This window comes from Salmo salar, chromosome ssa02 (assembly GCF_905237065.1).
Source record: "Salmo salar chromosome ssa02, Ssal_v3.1, whole genome shotgun sequence".
Classification (NCBI taxonomy): domain Eukaryota; kingdom Metazoa; phylum Chordata; class Actinopteri; order Salmoniformes; family Salmonidae; genus Salmo; species Salmo salar.
In genome coordinates this window covers 8,783,492-8,806,740 of record NC_059443.1, presented here as the reverse complement: position 1 = coordinate 8,806,740, position 23,249 = coordinate 8,783,492, and the positions used below count along the sequence as shown (strand labels likewise).

The window sequence follows — 23,249 nt, the reverse complement described above, 5'->3', positions numbered from 1 at the left end:
GGACCTTCCAGCTACTTGGTCCTCCAACACACTCTCTACTTGGACCTTCCAGCTACTTGGACCTACAGCCCACTCTCCACTTGGACCTTCCAGCTAAGCACCTTCACCATATGTACACTCATGTACTTGTACAAACTAAACTGTGCTATGTTGAATTACATGTAAGAACTACTCCCCAACACTGCTTCACTGACATGAGGATGACAACACTTAAACCACATAATGCTTCCCTGCAACTTGGCAGGTACCAAGGACATAGCAATGGATGACAGCCAATTCCCTGCTCTTAAACACATAATATTACAGGCATGTTGCTCCTTGAGTTCTAACTGCTTCTAGTGAAGTTATTTTCTCATGAAATAAAACAGAAGTGAAGAGCAGGTTTGTAAGAGTGGAACAGGACAGTTTCCCAGGAAGAGGTTAAGTTAAAGAGACTCCTCCTACTAGTATGTAATGAACTCTTAGCTAATGCACTTCAGACATACTAGTATCTCCTTCTTAAGAGTATGTCTCTACAACCTGTCAGTCATAAGGACCCAGAGGAAGAATTGGTGAGAACCTAGTATTGAAGCTCTTGCAGATTGTTGAAATGAAATAATTAAGACAAATATACAGCATGCTTTGTATAGTCTTGAATGATATATAATATATAATGATATATAACATTTTGGTCTGAAATTATTTCCTGTTTGTATTACCTGTTGGCTACCCTGTTCTGATACGCTCTTTTTCACTGGAAAGTGAACCTTTCAAAGTTTATGTTTGCATTACTGAGTGTTTTGCCATCTTTCATGTGTGTGAAATGTATTTAAAAGCTATTCAGAAGCTGTTGTATGTATTGAGTGTTGATGTGTTCATCCTAGTTTTGTTTCTTAGATGTCTTTGTCATTTGTGTCTTTGTCATCTGCTGCAGGAAGAAAAACGATCCACCACCATCTCTCAGATGTTTGCCAAAGCCACAAAAGCCTTCGTGAAGGACACAGATCATGAGGGACGCCTGATCCCTGTGTCCAGTCTGAATGACACAGACAAACTGAAACTCCGATCACTCATTGTCAAGACCAGGCACAGATGCTTCTGGCAGGAACCCAAATACCAGTCCCCTGGCTTTACCCTCGGTGATGTCCTGAGGCCTGGAGAGCCTGGAAACACACCTTTAAGCCCAAGTAAGCACCAGAGCATCCCGCTAGTGACAAATAACTATGGGTTGTTGTTGTTCTAAAATATCTGCCCATTGATTTACTTACTTATTCTACTCTTGTTTTTCTGAGCAGAATAGGACAATGATAATGTCATGGATGTGGCTGTTATAGATATGTGCTGTGGTATAATAGCATAGAGTCCATTCAAATGTTGAACATTCCCTCAGCCGTCAAGGAGTCTGACTTTGTGGACTACAGTGGGATATTTGGTGACAAGAAAGAAATGAACACAGACGGAAACATTGAGGCTAAGTTGGCTGATTTCAACATTACCGTGAGAGGGAAATGGTCCACCAAACAGAAGCTGTCCCTTGGCAGCCTGAACAAAGAGAAGGTTGATGTGAAGGAGTTACACAACTACTCAAAAGACAGGTGAGTTACCCTATACTGTACGTATGTTCAATACAGTCATAATACAGTCACAATACAGTCACAATACATCATAATACATCACAATACATCATAATACATCATAATACAGTCATAATACAGTCATAATACATCATAATACAGTCATATAGAGTCCTAATACATCATAATACAGTCACAATACGGTCACAATACAGTCCTATACAGTCATAAAACATCCTGATACAGTCATAATACAGTCATAATACATCATAATACATTCATAATTCATCATAATACATCATAATACAGTCCCAATACAGTCATAATACATCATACAGTTCACTTTCCCAAGGAGTCAATATTCAGACCCAAGATCAGCGAGCAAACTGTTTGCAATGACATCAGGCTGGCATCTTTTGTGTAAAAATGACATTTTCAGGTTGAAGTGCTTTCGGATAACAAAGAAGTGGAACTGTACTGGTTTAGCAACTTCCTTAAATTTAAACAACATCCTCACTGTTTTCACTACTAGCTTAGCTTAAAGGGACAATCTGTGATTGTTACATCAATTCTTTTTACTTTTAAAGTAGCTTTCCAGTGTTTCCAGATTTCTATGTAATATGACCTAAAATGTGCCCTCCTGCAGAGTTCTGGACATGTCCCATCCTGTGATCAAGCAGACCCGTGCGAATCCCAGGGCAGTGTTAGGCGTCTTGACGGAGAGGATTATGACATCACTACCTTGCCCGGTCACAAACAATGTCCAGAAGCGTGGAAATGTAGGAGCCAACGTGAGTGCCTGTGTGTTCCTGAGCGGGAAGGTAGGAGGAAAGCTTACCAAGTGTTCTACTGAAGTGAATTATATTTTCCTCATATTTGACTGGTAATTTAGTTGTAAAATAGATTTTTAATCTCAGTAATCTCACTTTATGATAGCTAGGCCTTCATAAATAAAGTAAATGTCAGGACCATATTGACAGATCACAGATGTCGGTTCAGTAGTGGTGACAGTCACAGATGTCTGTTCAGTAGTGGTAATAGTCACAGATGTCTGTTCAGTAGTGGTAATAGTCACAGATGTCTGTCTGTTCAGTAGTGGTAATACTCACAGATGTCTGTTCAGTAGTGGTAATAGTCACAGATGTCTGTTCAGTAGTGGTAATAGTCACAGATGTCTGTCTGTTCAGTAGTGGTAATACTCACAGATGTCTGTTCAGTAGTGGTGACAGTCACAGATGTCTGTCTGTTCAGTAGTGGTAATACTCACAGATGTCTGTTCAGTAGTGGTAATAGTCACAGATGTCTGTTCAGTAGTGGTAATAGTCACAGATGTCTGTCTGTTCAGTAGTGGTAATACTCACAGATGGCTGTCTGTTCAGTAGTCGTAATACTCACAGATGGCTGTCTGTTCAGTAGTGGTAATACTCACAGATGTCTGTTCAGTAGTGGTAATAGTCACAGATGTCTATCTGTTCAGTAGTGGTAATAGTCACAGATGTCTGTTCAGTAGTCATAATACTCACAGATGTCTGTTCAGTAGTCGTAATATTCACAATGGCTGTCTGTTCAGTAGTGGTAATAGTCACAGATGTCTGTTCAGTAGTCGTAATATTCACAATGGCTGTCTGTTCAGTAGTGGTAATACTCACAGATGTCTGTTCAGTAGTGGTAATAGTCACAGATGTCTGTTCAGTAGTGGTAATAGTCACAGATGTCTGTTCAGTAGTGGTAATAGTCACAGATGTCTGTTCAGTAGTGGTAATAGTCACAGATGTCTGTTCAGTAATGGTAATACTGCCTCTTGCTCTAGTCAGAATGCTGTACCTGGGTTGTTCCATGAAAAGAGTGCCTTGATATTTTAAGTATAAATTGTGCACCAATATTGAATTGTAAAAGCATGTTATATTAAATGAAGTGCCCTTTCATTAATATAGACCTCATGGAGAATTCAATAAATCAGATTTTTAATATGAATAAAGACTTGATAAAGTGCCACCATTCAGCATATTGTCCATCCAGGCAGCATTCATTTACGTTGTCACGTCCTGACCAGTATAGAGTATATTTGGTTATTGTAGTTTGGTCAGGACGTGGCAGAGGGTAGTTGATGTATATATTATGGGGTTGTCACTGGTCTATGTCTGTGTTTCTATGTCTAATTGATTGGGGTTGGACTCTCAATTGAAGGCAGGTGTGTTGAGTTGCCTTTGATTGGGAGTCCTATATAGTAGGGTGTGTTTGTCTTTGTTTTTCGTGGGTAATTGTTTGAGAGCACTGCTTCTGTTGAGCCTGCTTCTCTGTCCCTGTCAGTAGTTTGTTTATTGTTTTTCCGTGGTGTTCGCATTTTGATTAATAAATATGTTGAGCACGCAACCCGCTGCGCCTTGGTCTTCTCTCCAGTACGACAAGTGTGACAACTACCCACCATACCAGGACCAAGCAGCGGAGGATATCTGGCGAGGACCGGGGAACACGGCTGGTAAAGGAGCCCGAGAGGCAGCCCCAATAATTTTTTTGGGGGGGGCACAAGGGCAGTTTGGCGGGGCGAGGATGGAGCCCCAGGCCAGCTCCCCGTACCCTTTTTAGGCAGAGACGAACTGGACAGGTCCTGTGCTTTGGGGTGATGGGTACGGTGGCGAGGCCGAGCATTTTCAGGCCAGTACGCGCAGTACCAGCGCCCAGCATGTGCCAGGGGAAAGTGGGCATTCAGCCAGTAGGGGTGATGCCAGTCCTGCGCTCAAGACCGCAGGTGCGCCTCTACGGTCCAGTGTTTCCTGCTACACGCACGAGCCTTGAGGTGCGTCAGCCCAGTCTGACTCGGCCTGTTCCCGCTCCCCGCACTAGCCCTAAGGTGCGTGTGCCCAGACTGGCACATCCTGTACCAGCCCCACGCATCAGGCATCTAGTGCGTCAGCCCAGCCTCACCAGTCTGGTGCCGCCAGAGCCGCCCGCCAGTCAGGAGCTGCCAGAGCCGCCCACCTGTCCGGAGCTGCCAGAGCGGCCGTCTGTCCGGAGCTGCCAGAGCGGCCGTCTGTCCGGAGCTGCCAGAGCGGCCCGTCTGTCCGGAGCTGCCAGAGGCCCGCTGTGCCAGATCTGCCAGAGCGGCCCGTCTGTCCGGAGCTGCCAGAGGCCCGCTGTGCCGGATCTGCCAGAGTGGCCCGTCTTTCCGGAGCTGCCAGAGGCCCGCTGTGCCGGATCTGCCAGAGTGGCCCGCCTGTCTGGATCTGCCAGAGTAGCCCGCCTGTCCGGATCTGCCAGAGTGGCCCGCCGTGCCGGATCTGCCAGAGTGGCCCGCCGTGCCGGATCTGCCAGAGTGGCCCGCCGTGCCGGATCTGCCAGAGTGGCCCGCCGTGCCGGATCTGCCAGAGTGGCCCGCAGTGCCGGATCTGCCAGAGTGGCCCGCAGTGCCGGATCTGCCAGAGTGGCCCGCCTGTCCGGATCTGCCAGAGTGGCCCGCCTGTCCGGATATGCCAGAGTGGCCCGCCGTGCCAGATCTGCCAGAGTGGCCCGCCGTGCCGGATCTGCTAGAGTGGCCCGCCAGCCGGGCGCAGCCATCGCCGCCCGCCAGCCGGGTGCAGCCAGGGTCGCCCGCCAGCCGGGCGCAGCAAGGGTCGACAGCCAGCCGGGCACAGTCATCGCCGCCCGCCAGCCGGGCGCAGCAAGGGTCGCCCCCGCCAGCCGGGCGCAGCCAGAGACACCCGCCAGCCAGTCGCGGCAAGAATCGCCCGCCAGTCGGGCGAGGTCAGGGGCGCCACTTAAGTGGAATACGTCAGGGATGGAGCGGAGTCCACGTCCCGCACCTGAGCCACCTCCCACATAGGTGGGTTGGGGAGGGTGTGTGTAGCACTGTGCCGTCGTTGACGGCAGCCACCTTCCCTTCCCTCCCTTTTTGTTTAGGGGATTTTTCTGGTTGTTTTGGGGTTTTTGTTTTTTGTGTAGGTGCATTCCGGGGTCTGCACCTTTGGGGGGGGGGTACTGTCACGTCCTGACCAGTATAGAGTATATTTGGTTATTGTAGTTTGGTCAGGACGTGGCAGAGGGTAGTTGATGTATATATTATGGGGTTGTCACTGGTCTATGTCTGTGTTTCTATGTCTAATTGATTGGGGTTGGACTCTCAATTGAAGGCAGGTGTGTTGAGTTGCCTTTGATTGGGAGTCCTATATAGTAGGGTGTGTTTGTCTTTGTTTTTCGTGGGTAGTTGTTTGAGAGCACTGCTTCTGTTGAGCCTGCTTCTCTGTCCCTGTCAGTAGTTTGTTTATTGTTTTTCCGTGGTGTTCGCATTTTGATTAATAAATATGTTGAGCACGCAACCCGCTGCGCCTTGGTCTTCTCTCCAGTACGACAAGTGTGACATACGTCCGTCCCTCATTTTAAGGTCAACACTTTTATGTGAACTGAACTCTCAAAACTATTCCTTTTTAAATATTTTTTTCAGAAGAAATATTGAACATCTAATATTCAAATTATAGTGTAAAAGCAGGTGAGCTGGTTTTATTATTTTTGCCAATTTTCTTGTATTTTGTGGTGGAAGCTGAGCAGGTCGACCACAACACGCCATAGATAGACATGCTAGAAATGTTTTAACAATTTAAATGTTTTTGTGAAGCTTGCATTCAATTGCCAATCCCTGCAAACAACAAGCTTACATTCCCCCTGTCACAAGGATATACCTAGTTATGTTCAGCCTTACTTACTTTATTTGGCACTTAACAGGCACTTACTATAGTCATAAAAGAAGGTTACCTCTTGAAATGCACGTTGTTTTTTCAAGTCACACTTCTCAAACCGAATTGGTGGAACGACCCAGCTCTAGTTACCACATCATTTCCTGTTCTTGACATTAGAACCACTTCCTGAAAATGCAATGGTGTAGTATAGATGACTGTCTGGGTTAGAATCTGGGTCATCTTTGTACCAAACATCTCTGACTGATTTTAAATGTTTTCCACAGGCCTCTATGAAGCAGAGCGGCAGTACTCAGACAGATAGTGATGTGTCACTCGGTATTCCTGCAAATACTGTCATGGCCTACAGTCTGATTGAACTCTACGTCAAATGCAATGGAAAGTTTGGTGAGGAAGTGTATGGTTTATCAATGTCCCAGGTATAGCTGCATAGTTAAGTACCATGGTAAAGTACACAGCCAGCGTCTATGTTCCTCAGTGTATTTAGTATATCCACTGTATTTAGTATATCCACTGTATTTAGTATATCCACTGTATTTAGTATATCCACTGTATTTATTAAATCCACTGTATTTAGTATATCCACTGTATTTATTAAATCCACTGTATTTAGTATAGCCACTGTATTTATTAAATCCACTGTATTTAGTATATCCACTGTATTTATTATATCCACTGTATTTAGTATAGCCACTGTATTTATTAAATCCACTGTATTTAGTATAGCCACTGTATTTATTAAATCCACTGTATTTAGTATAGCCATTGTATTTAGTATATCCACTGTATCTGTCTGTGTGTGACTGGTTATGACTGTTGTCTGCTCTTGTCCACAGAGCTGTGCCTCATCTGCAACAATGGGGGCTTTGAAATAGATAAGTCAAAGGACGGGTTGGAAGTAGATGGAATTATGGACCTGGGAGGCGACTTTGATGCCAACAGCCCCCTAAATCTGAACGAAGGTAATAATGCCAGTGGAGGGTAATGTCTCCTGTCTAGTGGTCAACATGTAGTCTACTGAATAGAACATCTGGTCAACATGTAGTCTACTGAAGGGAACGTCTGGTTAACATGTAATGTAGTCTACTGAATGGAACGTCTGGTCAACATGTAGTCTACTGAATGGAACGTCTGGTCAACATGTAGTCTACTGAATGGAACGTCTGGTCAACATGTAGTCTACTGAATGGAACGTCTGGTCAACATGTAATGTAGTCTACTGAATGGAACGTCTGGTCAACATGTAATGTAGTCTACTGGATGGAACGTCTGGTCAACATGTAGTCTACTGAATGGAACGTCTGGTCAACATGTTGTCTACTGAATGGAACATCTGGTCAACATGTAGTCTACTGAATGGAACGTCTGGTCAACATGTAATGTAGTCTACTGGATGGAACGTCTGGTCAACATGTAATGTAGTCTACTGAATGGAACGTCTGGTCAACATGTAGTCTACTGAATGGAACGTCTGGTCAACATGTAATGTAGTCTACTGAATGGAACGTCTGGTCAACATGTAGTCTACTGAATGGAACGTCTGGTCAACATGTTGTCTACTGAATGGAACGTCTGGTCAACATGTAGTCTACTGAATGCAACATCTGGTCAACATGTAGTCTACTGAATGGAACGTCTGGTCAACATGTAGTCTACTGAATGGAACGTCTGGTCAACATGTAATGTAGTCTACTGAATGGAACGTCTGGTCAACATGTAGTCTACTGAATGGAACGTCTGGTCAACATGTAATGTAGTCTACTGAATGGAACGTCTGGTCAACATGTAATGTAGTCTACTGAATGGAACGTCTGGTCAACATGTAATGTAGTCTACTGAATAGAACGTCTGGTCAACATGTAATGTAGTCTACTGAATGGAACGTCTGGTCAACATGTAGTCTACTGAATGGAATGTCTGGTCAACATGTAATGTATTCTACTGAATGGAACGTCTGGTCAACATGTAGTCTACTGAATGGAACGTCTGGTCAACATGTAGTCTACTGAATGGCACGTCTGGTCAACATGTAGTCTACTGAATGGAACGTCTGGTCAACATGTAATGTAGTCTACTGAATGGAACGTCTGGTCAACATGTAGTCTACTGAATGGAATGTCTGGTCAACATGTAGTCTACTGAATGGAACGTCTGGTCAACATGTAGTCTACTGAATGGAACATCTGGTCAACATGTAGTCTACTGAATGGAATGTCTGGTCAACATGTAATGTAGTCTACTGAATGGAACGTCTGGTCAACATGTAATGTAGTCTACTGAATGGAACGTCTGGTCAACATGTAGTCTACTGAATGGAGCGTCTGGTCAACATGTAATGTAGTCTACTGAATGGAACCACTAGTCAACATGTAATGTAGTCTACTGAATGGAACATCTGGTCAACATGTAATGTAGTCTACTGAATGGAATGACTGGTCAACATGTAGTCTACTGGATGGAATGTTTGGTCAACATGTAATGTAGTCTACTGAATGGAACGTCTGGTCAACATGTAGTCTACTGGATGGAATGTCTGGTCAACATGTAATGTAGTCTACTGAATGGAACGTCTGGTCAACATGTAATGTAGTCTACTGAATGGAACGTCTAGTCAACATGTAGTCTACTGAATGGAACATCTGGTCAACATGTAATGTAGTCTACTGAATGGAACGTCTGGTCAACATGTAGTCTACTGGATGGAACGTCTGGTCAACATGTAGTGTAGTCTACTGAATGGAACGTCTAGTCAACATGTAGTCTACTGAATGGAACATCTGGTCAACATGTAATGTAGTCTACTGAATGGAACGTCTGGTCAACATGTAGTCTACTGAATGGAACGTCTGGTCAACATGTAATGTAGTCTACAGAATGGAACGTCTGGTCAACATGTAGTCTACTGAATGGAACGTCTGGTCAACATGTAGTCTACTGAATGGAACGTCTGGTCAACATGTAATGTAGTCTACTGAATGGAACGTCTGGTCAACATGTAATGTAGTCTACTGAATGGAACGTCTGGTCAACATGTAGTCTACTGAATGGAACGTCTGGTCAACATGTAGTCTACTGAATGGAACGTCTGGTCAACATGTAATGTAGTCTACTGAATGGAACGTCTGGTCAACATGTCGTCTACTGAATGGAACGTCTGGTCAACATGTAATGTAGTCTACTGAATGGAACATCTGGTCAACATGTAATGTAGTCTATTGAATGGAATGTCTGGTCAACATGTAACGTAGTCTACTGAATGGAATGTCTGGTCAACATGTAGTCTACTGGATGGAATGTTTGGTCAACATGTAGTCTACTGAATGGAACGTCTGGTCAACATGTAATGTAGTCTACTGAATGGAATGTCTGGTCAACATGTAGTCTACTGGATGGAATGTTTGGTCAACATGTAATGTAGTCTACTGAATGGAACGTCTGGTCAACATGTAGTCTACTGAATGGAACGTCAGGTCAACATGTAATGTAGTCTACTGAATGGAACGTCTGGTCAACATGTAGTCTACTGAATGGAACGTCTGGTCAACATGTAATGTAGTCTACTGAATGGAACGTCTGGTCAACATGTAGTCTACTGAATGGATCGTCTGGTCAACATGTAGTCTACTGAATGGAATGTCTGGTCAACATGTAATGTAGTCTACTGAAGGGAATGTCTGGTCAACATGTAGTCTATTGAATGGAATGTCTGGTCAACATGTAATGTAGTCTACTGAATGGAACGTCTGGTCAACATGTAGTCTACTGAATGGAATGTCTGGTCAACATGTAGTCTACTGGATGGAATGTTTGGTCAACGTAGTCTACTGAATGGAACGTCTGGTCAACATGTAATGTAGTCTACTGAATGGAATGTCTGGTCAACATGTAGTCTACTGGATGGAATGTTTGGTCAACATGTAATGTAGTCTACTGAATGGAACGTCTGGTCAACATGTAGTCTACTGAATGGAACGTCTGGTCAACATGTAGTCTACTGAATGGAACGTCTGGTCAACATGTAATGTAGTCTACTGAATGGAACGTCTGGTCAACATGTAATGTAGTCTACTGAATGGAACGTCTGGTCAACATGTAGTCAACTGAATGGAACGTCTGGTCAACATGTAGTCTACTGAATGGAACGTCTGGTCAACATGTAGTCTACTGGATGGAACGTCTGGTCAACATGTAATGTAGTCTACTGAATGGAACGTCTGGTCAACATGTAGTCTACTGAATGGAACGTCTGGTCAACATGTAGTCTACTGAATGGAACGTCTGGTCAACATGTAGTCTACTGGATGGAACGTCTGGTCAACATGTAGTCTACTGGATGGAACGTCTGATCAACATGTAATGTAGTCTACTGAATGGAACGTCTGGTCAACATGTAGTCTACTGAATGGAACGTCTGGTCAACATGTAGTCTACTGAATGGAACGTCTGGTCAACATGTAGTCTACTGGATGGAACGTCTGGTCAACATGTAGTCTACTGAATGGAACGTCTGGTCAACATGTAGTCTACTGGATGGAACGTCTGGTCAACATGTAATGTAGTCTACTGAATGGAACGTCTGGTCAACATGTAGTCTACTGAATGGAACGTCTGGTCAACATGTAATGTAGTCTACTGAATGGAATGTCTGGTCAACATGTAGTCTACTGGATGGAATGTTTGGTCAACATGTAATGTAGTCTACTGAATGGAACGTCTGGTCAACATGTAGTCTACTGAATGGAACGTCAGGTCAACATGTAATGTAGTCTACTGAATGGAACGTCTGGTCAACATGTAGTCTACTGAATGGAACGTCTGGTCAACATGTAATGTAGTCTACTGAATGGAACGTCTGGTCAACATGTAGTCTACTGAATGGATCGTCTGGTCAACGATGTAGTCTACTGAATGGAATGTCTGGTCAACATGTAATGTAGTCTACTGAAGGGAACGTCTGGTCAACATGTAGTCTATTGAATGGAACGTCTGGTCAACATGTAATGTAGTCTACTGAATGGAACGTCTGGTCAACATGTAGTCTACTGAATGGAATGTCTGGTCAACATGTAGTCTACTGGATGGAATGTTTGGTCAACGTAGTCTACTGAATGGAATGTCTGGTCAACATGTAATGTAGTCTACTGAATGGAATGTCTGGTCAACATGTAGTCTACTGGATGGAATGTTTGGTCAACATGTAAGTAGTCTACTGAATGGAACGTCTGGTCAACATGATGTAGTCTACTGAATGGAACGTCTGGTCAACATGTAGTCTACTGAATGGAACGTCTGGTCAACATGTAATGTAGTCTACTGAATGGAACGTCTGGTCAACATGTAATGTAGTCTACTGAATGGAACGTCTGGTCAACATGTAGTCTACTGAATGGAACGTCTGGTCAACATGTAGTCTACTGGATGGAACGTCTGGTCAACATGTAATGTAGTCTACTGAATGGAACGTCTGGTCAACATGTAGTCTACTGAATGGAACGTCTGGTCAACATGTAGTCTACTGGATGGAACGTCTGGTCAACATGTAATGTAGTCTACTGAATGGAACGTCTGGTCAACATGTAATGTAGTCTACTGAATGGAACGTCTGGTCAACATGTAATGTAGTCTACTGAATGGAACGTCTGGTCAACATGTAGTCAACTGAATGGAACGTCTGGTCAACATGTAGTCTACTGAATGGAACGTCTGGTCAACATGTAGTCTACTGGATGGAACGTCTGGTCAACATGTAATGTAGTCTACTGAATGGAACGTCTGGTCAACATGTAGTCTACTGAATGGAACGTCTGGTCAACATGTAGTCTACTGAATGGAACGTCTGGTCAACATGTAGTCTACTGGATGGAACGTCTGGTCAACATGTAGTCTACTGGATGGAACGTCTGATCAACATGTAATGTAGTCTACTGAATGGAACGTCTGGTCAACATGTAGTCTACTGAATGGAACGTCTGGTCAACATGTAGTCTACTGAATGGAACGTCTGGTCAACATGTAGTCTACTGAATGGAACGTCTGGTCAACATGTAGTCTACTGAATGGAACGTCTGGTCAACATGTAGTCTACTGAATGGAACGTCTGGTCAACATGTAATGTAGTCTACTGAATGGAACGTCTGGTCAACATGTAGTCTACTGAATGGAACGTCTGGTCAACATGTAGTCTACTGAACGGAACGTCTGGTCAACATGTAGTCTACTGGATGGAACGTCTGGTCAACATGTAGTCTACTGAATGGAACGTCTGGTCAACATGTAGTCTACTGGATGGAACGTCTGGTCAACATGTAGTCTACTGAATGGAACGTCTGGTCAACATGTAGTCTACTGGATGGAACGTCTGGTCAACATGTAATGTAGTCTACTGAATGGAACGTCTGGTCAACATGTAGTCTACTGAATGGAACGTCTGGTCAACATGTAGTCTACTGAATGGAACGTCTGGTCAACATGTAGTCTACTGAATGGAACGTCTGGTCAACATGTAGTCTACTGAATGGAACGTCTGGTCAACATGTAGTCTACTGAATGGAACGTCTGGTCAACATGTAGTCTACTGGATGGAACGTCTGGTCAACATGTAGTCTACTGAATGGAACGTCTGGTCAACATGTAGTCTACTGAATGGAATGTTCAGTATTTAAGTTGTTCTTTTTGATTAGTAATTATGAAGTTCCCACACTTTGACAAAGTAACATGGTCTGTCTGTTGTGTGTTGGTAGAACTGGAGAAACTGAGTGGTCATTTCCAGCTGCTGTCAGTCCTGTCAGCAGCCACACGTTCCTCTCTGCTCCAGCTCCTCAAGACAACCATGGAGGACAGAGAGGCAGTCAGTGTGCTGGAGAGTGTGGTGAGTGGGACGTACAGAAACAGGGCCCAAACACACACACACAGCTAATGGCAGGAATGAATATATCAACCAGAATATTTGTAACATACTCTCTCTCTCTCTCTCTCTCTCTCTTTCGCTCTCTCTCTCAATTCAATTCAGTCTCAATTTAAGGGGCTTTATTGGCTTGGGAAAAATAAAGTACCAGTCAGAAGATTGGAGAAACCTGTACTCATTCAAGGGTTTTTCTTTACTTTTACTATTTTCTACATTGTAGAATAATAGTGAAGGCATTAAAACTATTAAATTACACATTTGCGTTGATGACAGCTTTAAACACTCTTGTCATTCTCTCAACCAGCTTCATGAGGTAGTCACCTGGAATGCATTTTAATTAACAGGTGTGCCTTGTTCAAAGTTAATTTGTGGAATTTCTTTCCTTCTTAATGCGTTTGTGTCACGCCTGTTCCCGCTCTTCACCCTGGCGCTTGAGGGCGCCAGGCTCCCCAGCATTACGCACTCCTGCCTTCCCCGTCACACGCATCAGCGATTATTGAACTCAATCACCTCTTTCATTACCTCCCCTATATCTGTCTGTTCCCCCCCTCTGTTCCCTGCTTCAGCATTGTGCTGATGCTGTTCCTGTCTTGTTCCATGTCTGTTCCGATTAAATGTTTGACTCCCGTACCTGCTTCTCTACTCCAGCGTCGGTCCTTGAGCCAATCAGCCTTGTGAGCCAATCAGCTGTATTGTGACAAGGTAGGGGTGGTAGACAGAAGATAGCCCTACTTGGTAAAAGACCAAGTCCATATTATGGCAAGAACAGCTCAAATAAGCAAAGAGAAAATACAGTCCATCATTACTTTAAGACATGAAGTTCAGTCAATGCGGAAAATTTCGCAAAAACCATCAAGTTCTATGACGAAACTGGCTCTCATGAGGACCGCCACAGGAAAGAAAGTTCATTAGAGTTACCAGCCTCAGAAATTGCAGCCCAAATAAATGCTTATGTAGTTCAAGTAAAAGAAACATCTCAACATTAACTGTTCAGAGGAGACTGTGTGAATCAGGCCTTCATGGTCGAATTGCTGCAAAGATGAACCACTACTAAAGGACACCAATAATAAGAAGAGACTTGCTTGGGCCAAGAAACACAAGCAATGAACATTAGACGGGTGGAAATATGTCCTTTGTCATGGTTCCACCTGTCACCTTGAGACATTAACACTTCTCAGCTATGTCCTACTACTCATGAGTTCCCTGTTAAAAGAGGTGTGTTTTCTGGTTTCCTCGTCTGGTCTCTTCTCTGCACCTGTATCCAACCTCATCACGTCACAACTTTGGTCTGATGAGTCCAAATTTGAGATTTTTGGTTCCAACCGCCATGTCTTTGTGAGATGCAGAGTAGGTGAACGGATTATCTCCGCATGTGTGGTTCCCACCGGGAAGCACGGAGGAGGAGGTGTGATGGTGTGGGGTGCTTTGCTAGAGACACTGTCTGTGATTTATTTAGAATTCAAGGCACACTTAACCAGCATGGCTACCACAGCATTCTGCAGCGATACTCCATCCCATCTGGTTTGTGCTTAGTGGGACTATCATTTGTTTTTCAACAGGAAAATGACCCAAAACACACCTCCAGGCTGTGTAAGGGCTATTTGACCAAGAAGGAGAGTGATAGAGTGCTTCATCAGATGACTTGGCCTCCACAATCACCCGACCTCAACCCAATTGAGATGGTTTGGGATGAATTGGACTGCAGAGTGAAGGAAAAGCAGCCAGCAAGTGCCTAGCATATGTGGGAACTACTTCAAGACTGTTGGAAAAGCATTCCATGTGAAGCTGGTTGAGAGAATGCCAAGAGTGTGCAAAGCAGTCATCAAGGTAAAGGGTGGCTATTTTGAAGAATCTAAAATATATTTTGATTTGTTTAACACTTTTTTGGTTACTACATGATTCCATATGTGTAATTTCATCGTTTTTATGTCTTCACTTATTCTACAATATAGAAAATAATAAAAATGAAGAAAAACCCTTGAATGAGTAGATATGTCCAAACTTTTGACTGGTACTGTATGTTTACATTGCCAAAGCAAGTGAAATAGATAATAAACAAAAGTGAAATAAACAAAAAATTAACAGTAAACATTACACTCACAAAAGTTCCAAAAGAATAAAGACATTTTTCAAATGTGTTGCAACGATGTAGACATAGTTAAAGTACAAAAGCAAAAATAAATAAACGTAAATATGGGTTGTATTTAAAATTGTATTTTTTCTTTACTGGTTGCCCTTTTCTTGTGGCAACAGGTCACAATTCTTGCTTCTGTGATGGCACACTGTGGTATTTCACCCAATAGATATGGGAGTTTATCAAAATTTGATTTGTTTTCAAATTCTTTGTGGGTTTGTGTAATCTGAGGGAAATATGTGTCTCTAATATGGCCATACATTTGGCAGGAGGTTAGGAAGTGCAGCTCAGTTTCCACCTCATTTTGTAGCTAGTGTGCACATAGCCTGTCTTCTCTTGAAATCCAGGTCTGCCTATGGTGGCCTTTCTCAATAGCAAGGCTACGCTTACTGAGTCTGTACATAGTCAAAGCTTTCTTTAATTTTGGGTCAGTCACAGTGGTCAGGTATTCTGCCACTGTGTACTCTCTGTTTAGGGCCAAATAGCATTCTAGTTTGCTCAGTTTTTTGTTAATTCTTTCCAATGTGTCAAGTAATTATCTTTTTGTTTTCTCATGATTTGGTTGGGTCTAATTATGTTGCTGTTGCTGTCCTGGGGCTCTGTGGGGTCTGTTTGTATTTGTGAACAGAGCCCCAGGACCAGCTTGGTAGGGGACTCTTCTCCAGTTTCATCTCTCTGTAGTTGATGGCTTTGTTAAGGAAGGTTTGGGAATCGCTTCCTTTTAGGTGGTTGTAGAATTTAACCTCTCTGGGATATGTCCTACCCGTGGTACACACTATCAACAGCCAGTGAAATAGCAGGGCGACAAATTCAAAACAACAAAAATCTCATAATTCAAATTTCTCAAACACAGAAGTATTATACACCATTTTAAAGATAAGATTCTCCTTAATCCAACCACAGTGTCCGATTTCAAAAAGGCTTTACTGCGAAAGCATAACATTAGATTATGTTAGGACAGCGCCTAAACAAGAAAAACCACACAGCCATTTTCCAAGCAAGGAGAGGCATCACAAAACTCAGAAATACAGCTAAAATGAATCACTAACCTTTGATGATCTTTATCAGATGACACTCCCAGGACTCAATGTTACACAATACATGTATGTTTTGTTCGATAAAGTTCATATTTATATCCATAAACCCCATTTTACATTGGCGCGTGATGTTCAGAAAATGTATTCCCTCCAAAACTGCCGGTGAATGAGCACATCAATTTACAAAAATACTCATCATAAACGTTGATCAAATTTACAACAGTTATTGAAAGAATTATAGATACACTTCTCCTTAATGCAACCACTGTGTCAGATTTTAAAATAGCTTTACGGCGAAAGCACATTTTTCAATATTCTGAGTACAGAGCTCAGCCATCAAAGCAAGCTATACAGTTACCCGCCAAGTTCTGGAGTGAACTAAACTCAGAATTAGTATTATAAATCTTCACTTACCTTTGCTGATCTTCGTCGGAATGCACTCCCAGGACTCCCACTTCCACAAGAAATGTTTGTTTTGTTCGATAAACTCCATATTTATGTTTTGTTCTGAGTCAGCTCCTATTCTCTGCCCAGTAACAGTAGAAGCATAAAACAAGGTTCTAAAGACTGTTGACATCTAGTGGAAGCCTTAGGAAGTGCAAAATGACCCCACAGACACTGTAGTTTGAATAGGGATTAGATAGAAAAACTACAAACCACTCCCTGGTTGGATATTTTCTCAGGTTTTTGCCTGACATTTGAGTTCTGTTATACTCACAGACATCATTCAAACAGTTTTAGAAACTTCCGAGTGTTTTCTATCCAAATCTACTCATGATTTGCATATCCTACCTTCTGGGCCTGAGTAGCAGGCAGTTTAATTTGGGCACGTTATTCATCTGAATTTCTGAATACTGCCCCCTGTCACCAAGAAGTTTTAATGGCTCTTTTCTGGATTTTGATAATTAGTGGGTATCGCCCCAATTCTGCTCTGCACGCATTATTTGGTATTTTATGTTGTACACGGAGGATATTTTTGCAGAATTCTGCATGCAGAGTCTCAATTTGGTGTTTGTCCCATTTTGTGAGCGGACCCCAGACCTCACAACCATTACCAGTGGCAACAGGTTCTATATCTGATTCAAGTATTTTTAGCAAAATCCTAATTGGAATGTCAAATTTTATGTTCATTTTGATGGCATTTTTTTATTTAACCCTGCAAGTCAGTTAAGAACAAATTCTTATTTACAATGACATCTGAGGAACAGTGGGTTAACTGCCTTGTTCAGGAGCAGAACAACAGATTTTTACCTTGTCTACTCGGGGATTTGATCTAGCAACCTTTCGGTTACTGGCCCAACGCCCGAACCACTAGGCTACCTGTCGCAACCTAGAGCAAAGGCCCTTCTTGCCTTGTCTCTTTTTACCATTCTTTCTCTCTCTCTTTCTCTCCCTGTCTGTCTGTCTGTCTGTCTGTCTGTCTGTCTGTCTGTCTGTCCGTCCGTCCGTCCGTCCGTCCGTCCGTCCGTCCGTCCGTCCGTCCGTCTCTCTCTCTCTCTCTCTCTCTCTCTCTCTCTCTGTCTCTGTCTCTCTCTGTCTCTCTCTCTCTCTCTCTGTCTCTCTCTCTGTCTTATCACAGCTGGATCAGATGTGTGATGGTGAGACTCCTGACCTGGGTGATCTGCAAGAGTCTGAGAGGGAAACAGTCCAGGCCATACTGGATCTTGTAGACCAATGTGTTGGGAAGGATGAGGATGAGTTCAGATCCTCACTTCTCAGTGCCGTCCACCTCATTGTCAGTGCCATGGACGGTGAGATAGAGAGCAGTTTTCAGTTATTCTCCAGTTATTATTTGATCAGTTCCTGGGAAACCATGTTCACTAATGTGGTTTTATGTGTGTCCATATTTATATCTTCAGGAATGACAGATGAGGGTCTCTCTGTGTTGGGATCCTGTTGCAGTCCTCCAGTCTTACAGGCCCTGCAGATCCTGGTGAGTACACACCTGCTTGATTGAGTCTCCAGTCCTGTATGACCTGGAGTTCATTTTTCTAGCTTTTTGTTCATGTAAATGTATTGGGGCATATCTTCCATGTTAAATAAACTAATATTTATACCATTATGATAACATTGTACCACCAGTAACAGTAGTAACACCAATGATGGTAACCAGTGGTGATTTTTAACATAAAAATATTGGTGGGGAAACTCAATGAAAAAGGTGAATATGCATCGATAAATTACCACACTACACATTGAATGCACCATCCTAAATAATAACCAATCCCAGCAGTGAGTTTGAGCCACACACACAAACGTTATAACATAAGGGTTATTACCAGTGTATAGGCTCCTGCCCAGATCTTTGGCTCCTATTGCAAGGAAGACCACAGTAGTCCAGCATACTTTATAGAGTAAAGTCTATTTTACTTCAGAAATATATCACCATCGGTCTGCAATATTGCTAATCATTGTTAGAGTATTGGGACGCAGCAGAACACCATTCTGAGTGCAGTTGCCTGTCTGTTAACAAGATGCTCAGGTTATGAATAAAGCAACAACGTTTATAAAGCTACTCCCTGCCTCGCTTCAACCATTGTATAGATACAGTTCCCTGGGTTATTACATTCTGACATCAATCATTAACAACACGTAGTAGCTAGCTAGCTAGCTACCTCAAACAGCTGTTAGCCACCGCAAGTTCCATCCAAACCACTCAGGTTTAATTATTTTCTAACTTGCTCTAATTTAACTGAGGCCTGTTCAGTGGTTGATGAGCACAAAGATGTTTTATCTCTACAAGTTTGAAAATCATTTGCTGGGCGATTGTTGACATGATTCATGATGACTTTTCAGCTAGCTAACTAGAAGACGATAAACAAGTATGAAATTGCTACCGGGAGAAAAGATGTCTATTTATCTGTGGCAAATGACATCAAGTCTTCTTGGGCGGACATTACTAATGAATCTCTTTGGCAGCACCCAAGCGGGCTACAGCTGACTGAGTCCCCAGGCTAGCCTCTCCACAACAGATCACTGAGTGAGAATGAAACAGCTGCATTAGCGAGCTGCCTTTCCTCAAATAAAATTTGGCTAAATAGCAATTCAACAGGGAAGCTAGCATGTACCATATGCCTTATTAGCTCAAGAAATTACAAATCAAATGTGTTTGCATACTGATATAATGTTGTGACATGAATGAAAGCCAGAATTACATGCAGAACAGCACCATCTACTGGATAGTGGTGGGGCTGCCCTGAATGATGAGTTGCATCAAAGTATAGGTCTCACCAATTACTTTTTGTAAGTATTTTAGGATTTTCTTAAATGGAGGCCACCGATCTCAAATCTAAGGTCATTTAACCTTTAAAAATAATTGACTAAATCATTTACTAAAGATATTTGATTAATCATTTTGCTCAGAGTGTAATTTCCCTTCATTTAAATGTATTACACCAATGATATGTTTTATTTAAACACACCAAATGATCTATGGAATCATAACATTGATGACATAATAAAGGGTGTCATTAGCTAATAATCTTCTTTAATATTGACCCCTACCCTGATAACAGTTTGCCATTGCAAGGAATGCTCAAGGTCCTTGATTTGAGTGATTGAGTGATTTTTAAGGCGGTAACACTAATTACATAAAACTTAGGGACACATAATAATTGTAAATATATATATATATTTTAATGGCCTTCTTTGCTTTATTGATCTATATACAGTGTATTCATTAATTTTGTTTACTTTGTAGTATATATATATATATTTTAAAATTTAACCTTTATTTAACCAGGAAGGGCTCATTGAGATTTAAAATCTCTTTTTCAAGAGCGTCCTGGCCATATATATATATATAATTAGAATACTATAAAATACATGTAATTAATATATATATATATATATATATATATATATATATATATATATATATATATATATATATTACTCATTACATGTATTTGTAATGAGTGATGTTCAAGGGGTAACAATGTATTATATTTGTTTTTATTGATCTATAAAATATATCAAATACTTTTGTTTAATTTTATAACATTCAAAACAATACATCCCAAAAACATGTCACTAAGAAAGTTTTGCAGTATAAAGACTTCCATTATGTTTCACATTGATAAACAGTTAAATATCAATTAAAACATGTATAATCTCTAACTATTTGTCATTTTAAAGTGTTTGTCACAATTGCAAGGTCGAGGGATGGAAATTCAACAGTAACTCGAGAATGACCCAGAAAATAAAGCATGTATTCCTGTGCTGCTTGTCCTCCAGGTGCAGCATGTGGCAGCAGGGAGTGGGGAGACCCTCTCTCTGAGAGATGCAGGTCTGGCTGTTCTGACTGAGGAGGAGGTGTTTGGGAGGACAGAGAGTCTCTTTGGTCACTCTAAAGTTACACTGAAGAGAGAGGACACACTGAGGACAGAGATGAAGGACCAGCCTGGATACCTTCCTCTAGTCATGAGTATCACTGTGAAAGGCCTGGCCTCTTTACTGTAAGCTGAGAGAAAGAGACAGAGCGACAGAGAGACAGAGAGATGTGACCTGTTGCCACAAGAAAAGGGCAACCAGTGACGAACTCATATTTATGTTTATTTATTTTCCTTTTGTACTTTAACTATTTGCAGATCGTTACATCACTGTATATTGACATTGTTAGCAGTTGATGCTGTTCTTCAACAACACAGAGCCCAATGCAAATCAGGGGGAGAAAAACATTTTTTTCAAAGAGAACAAATCATAGTGGTTGTGCTAGAAAGTAGATGATAGATGGTTATTCTTCCCTGTCCTCAATGTTTCTCTATTGAACAAAGAGACAGGATGTAGTTTATACCCAAGCCTAGCTTGTGGTTGTCAGGGAACTCAAAGCAGCAGGAGGGGTGAAGTCAGGCGCAGGAGACCAAGGTCCGTGAACACACGTTTAATAGGCAATAGTCCAAACTGCCAACAACATGTAAAGCAGGGCAAAAATACCAAATACAGCAAGAGCCCGAAAACAGAGTAGGGGCGCAGCCCAAAAACTCGTTGCCTTAAATACACAAAATGCAGAGGAAAATGCCTCAACCCCAACCTAACCAAACCAGAGAAAAACAATCACGCACAATACCCAAACCTAAACAGAGAGACTAAATAACCCCCCCACTAACGATCTAACACAATACCCAAACCTAAACAGAGAGACTAAATAACCCCCCCACTAACGATCTAACACAATACCCAAACCTAAACAGAGAGACTAAATAACCCCCCACTAACGATCTAACACAATACCCAAACCTAAACAGAGAGACTAAATAACCCCCCACTAACGATCTAACACAATACCCAAACCTAAACAGAGAGACTAAATAACCCCCCACTAACGATCTAACACAATACCCAAACCTAAACAGAGAGACTAAATAACCCCCCACTAACGATCTAACACAATACCCAAACCTAAACAGAGAGACTAAATAACCCCCCACTAACGATCTAACACAATACCCAAACCTAAACAGAGAGACTAAATAACCCCCCACTAACGATCTAACACAATACCCAAACCTAAACAGAGAGACTAAATAACCCCCCCACTAACGATCTAACACAATACCCAAACCTAAACAGAGAGACTAAATAACCCCCCCACTAACGATCTAACACAATACCCAAACCTAAACAGAGACTAAATAACCCTCCCACTAACGATCTAACACAATACCCAAACCTAAACAGAGACTAAATAACCCCCCCACTAACGATCTAACACAATACCCAAACCTAAACAGAGAGACTAAATAACCCCCCACTAACGATCTAACACAATACCCAAACCTAAACAGAGAGACTAAATAACCCTCCACTAACGATCTAACACAATAACCAAACCTAAACAGAGAGACTAAATAACCCCCCCACTAACGATCTAACACAATACCCAAACCTAAACAGAGAGACTAAATAACCCCCCCACTAACGATCTAACACAATACCCAAACCTAAACAGAGAGACTAAATAACCCTCCACTAACGATCTAACACAATACCCAAACCTAAACAGAGAGACTAAATAACCCCCCACTAACGATCTAACACAATACCCAAACCTAAACAGAGAGACTAAATAACCCCCCCCACTAACGATCTAACACAATACCCAAACCTAAACAGAGAGACTAAATAACCCCCCACTAACGATCTAACACAATACCCAAACCTAAACAGAGACTAAATAACCCCCCCACTAACGATCTAACACAATACCCAAACCTAAACAGAGAGACTAAATAACCCCCCCACTAACGATCTAACACAATACCCAAACCTAAACAGAGAGACTAAATAACCCCCCCACTAACGATCTAACACAATACCCAAACCTAAACAGAGACTAAATAACCCCCCCACTAACGATCTAACACAATACCCAAACCTAAACAGAGAGACTAAATAACCCTCCACTAACGATCTAACACAATACCCAAACCTAAACAGAGAGACTAAATAACTCTCCACTAACGATCTAACACAATACCCAAACCTAAACAGAGAGACTAAATAACCCCCCCACTAACGATCTAACACAATACCCAAACCTAAACAGAGAGACTAAATAACCCCCCCACTAACGATCTAACACAATACCCAAACCTAAACAGAGAGACTAAATAACCCCCCCACTAACGATCTAACACAATACCCAAACCTAAACAGAGAGACTAAATAACCCCCCCACTAACGATCTAACACAATACCCAAACCTAAACAGAGAGACTAAATAACCCCCCCACTAACGATCTAACACAATACCCAAACCTAAACAGAGACTAAATAACCCCCCACTAACGATCTAACACAATACCCAAACCTAAACAGAGAGACTAAATAACCCCCCCACTAACGATCTAACACAATACCCAAACCTAAACAGAGAGACTAAATAACCCTCCACTAACGATCTAACACAATACAGGTGCACACATAAACCAG

General features: G+C 42.2%; 1 protein-coding gene across 2 annotated transcripts; it reads left to right on the top strand.

Moving 5' to 3' along the window:
* Window positions 1-455: 455 nt before the first annotated feature.
* Window positions 456-21,481, top strand: LOC106591932 (gasdermin-E). Of its 2 annotated transcripts, none has more exons than XM_045697143.1 (10): window positions 456-551; window positions 914-1,166; window positions 1,370-1,574; window positions 2,200-2,344; window positions 6,508-6,628; window positions 7,078-7,203; window positions 12,982-13,109; window positions 17,896-18,067; window positions 18,176-18,249; window positions 20,553-21,481. In XM_045697143.1, exons 1-10 carry the CDS (start codon window positions 507-509, stop codon window positions 20,775-20,777), a joined length of 1,494 nt encoding a protein of 497 aa, XP_045553099.1. In that variant the 5' UTR covers window positions 456-506; the 3' UTR covers window positions 20,778-21,481. The 2 variants fall into 2 exon arrangements, with proteins under 2 accessions (XP_045553099.1, XP_045553097.1); XM_045697141.1 differs by having other exon boundaries at window positions 457-551; window positions 2,200-2,374.
* Window positions 21,482-23,249: the final 1,768 nt, after the last annotated feature.

What these genes read in the sequence shown, in the direction of transcription:
- LOC106591932 (XM_045697141.1), top strand. Translation starts at nt 507, where the DNA reads ATGTCTCTACAACCTGTCAGTCATAAGGACCCAGAGGAAGAATTG. An exon ending in AAACACACCTTTAAGCCCAA is followed by an intron (nt 1,167 to 1,369) that starts GTAAGCACCAGA and finishes ACATTCCCTCAG; the next exon opens with CCGTCAAGGAGTCTGACTTT. An exon ending in CACAACTACTCAAAAGACAG is followed by an intron (nt 1,575 to 2,199) that starts GTGAGTTACCCT and finishes GCCCTCCTGCAG; the next exon opens with AGTTCTGGACATGTCCCATC.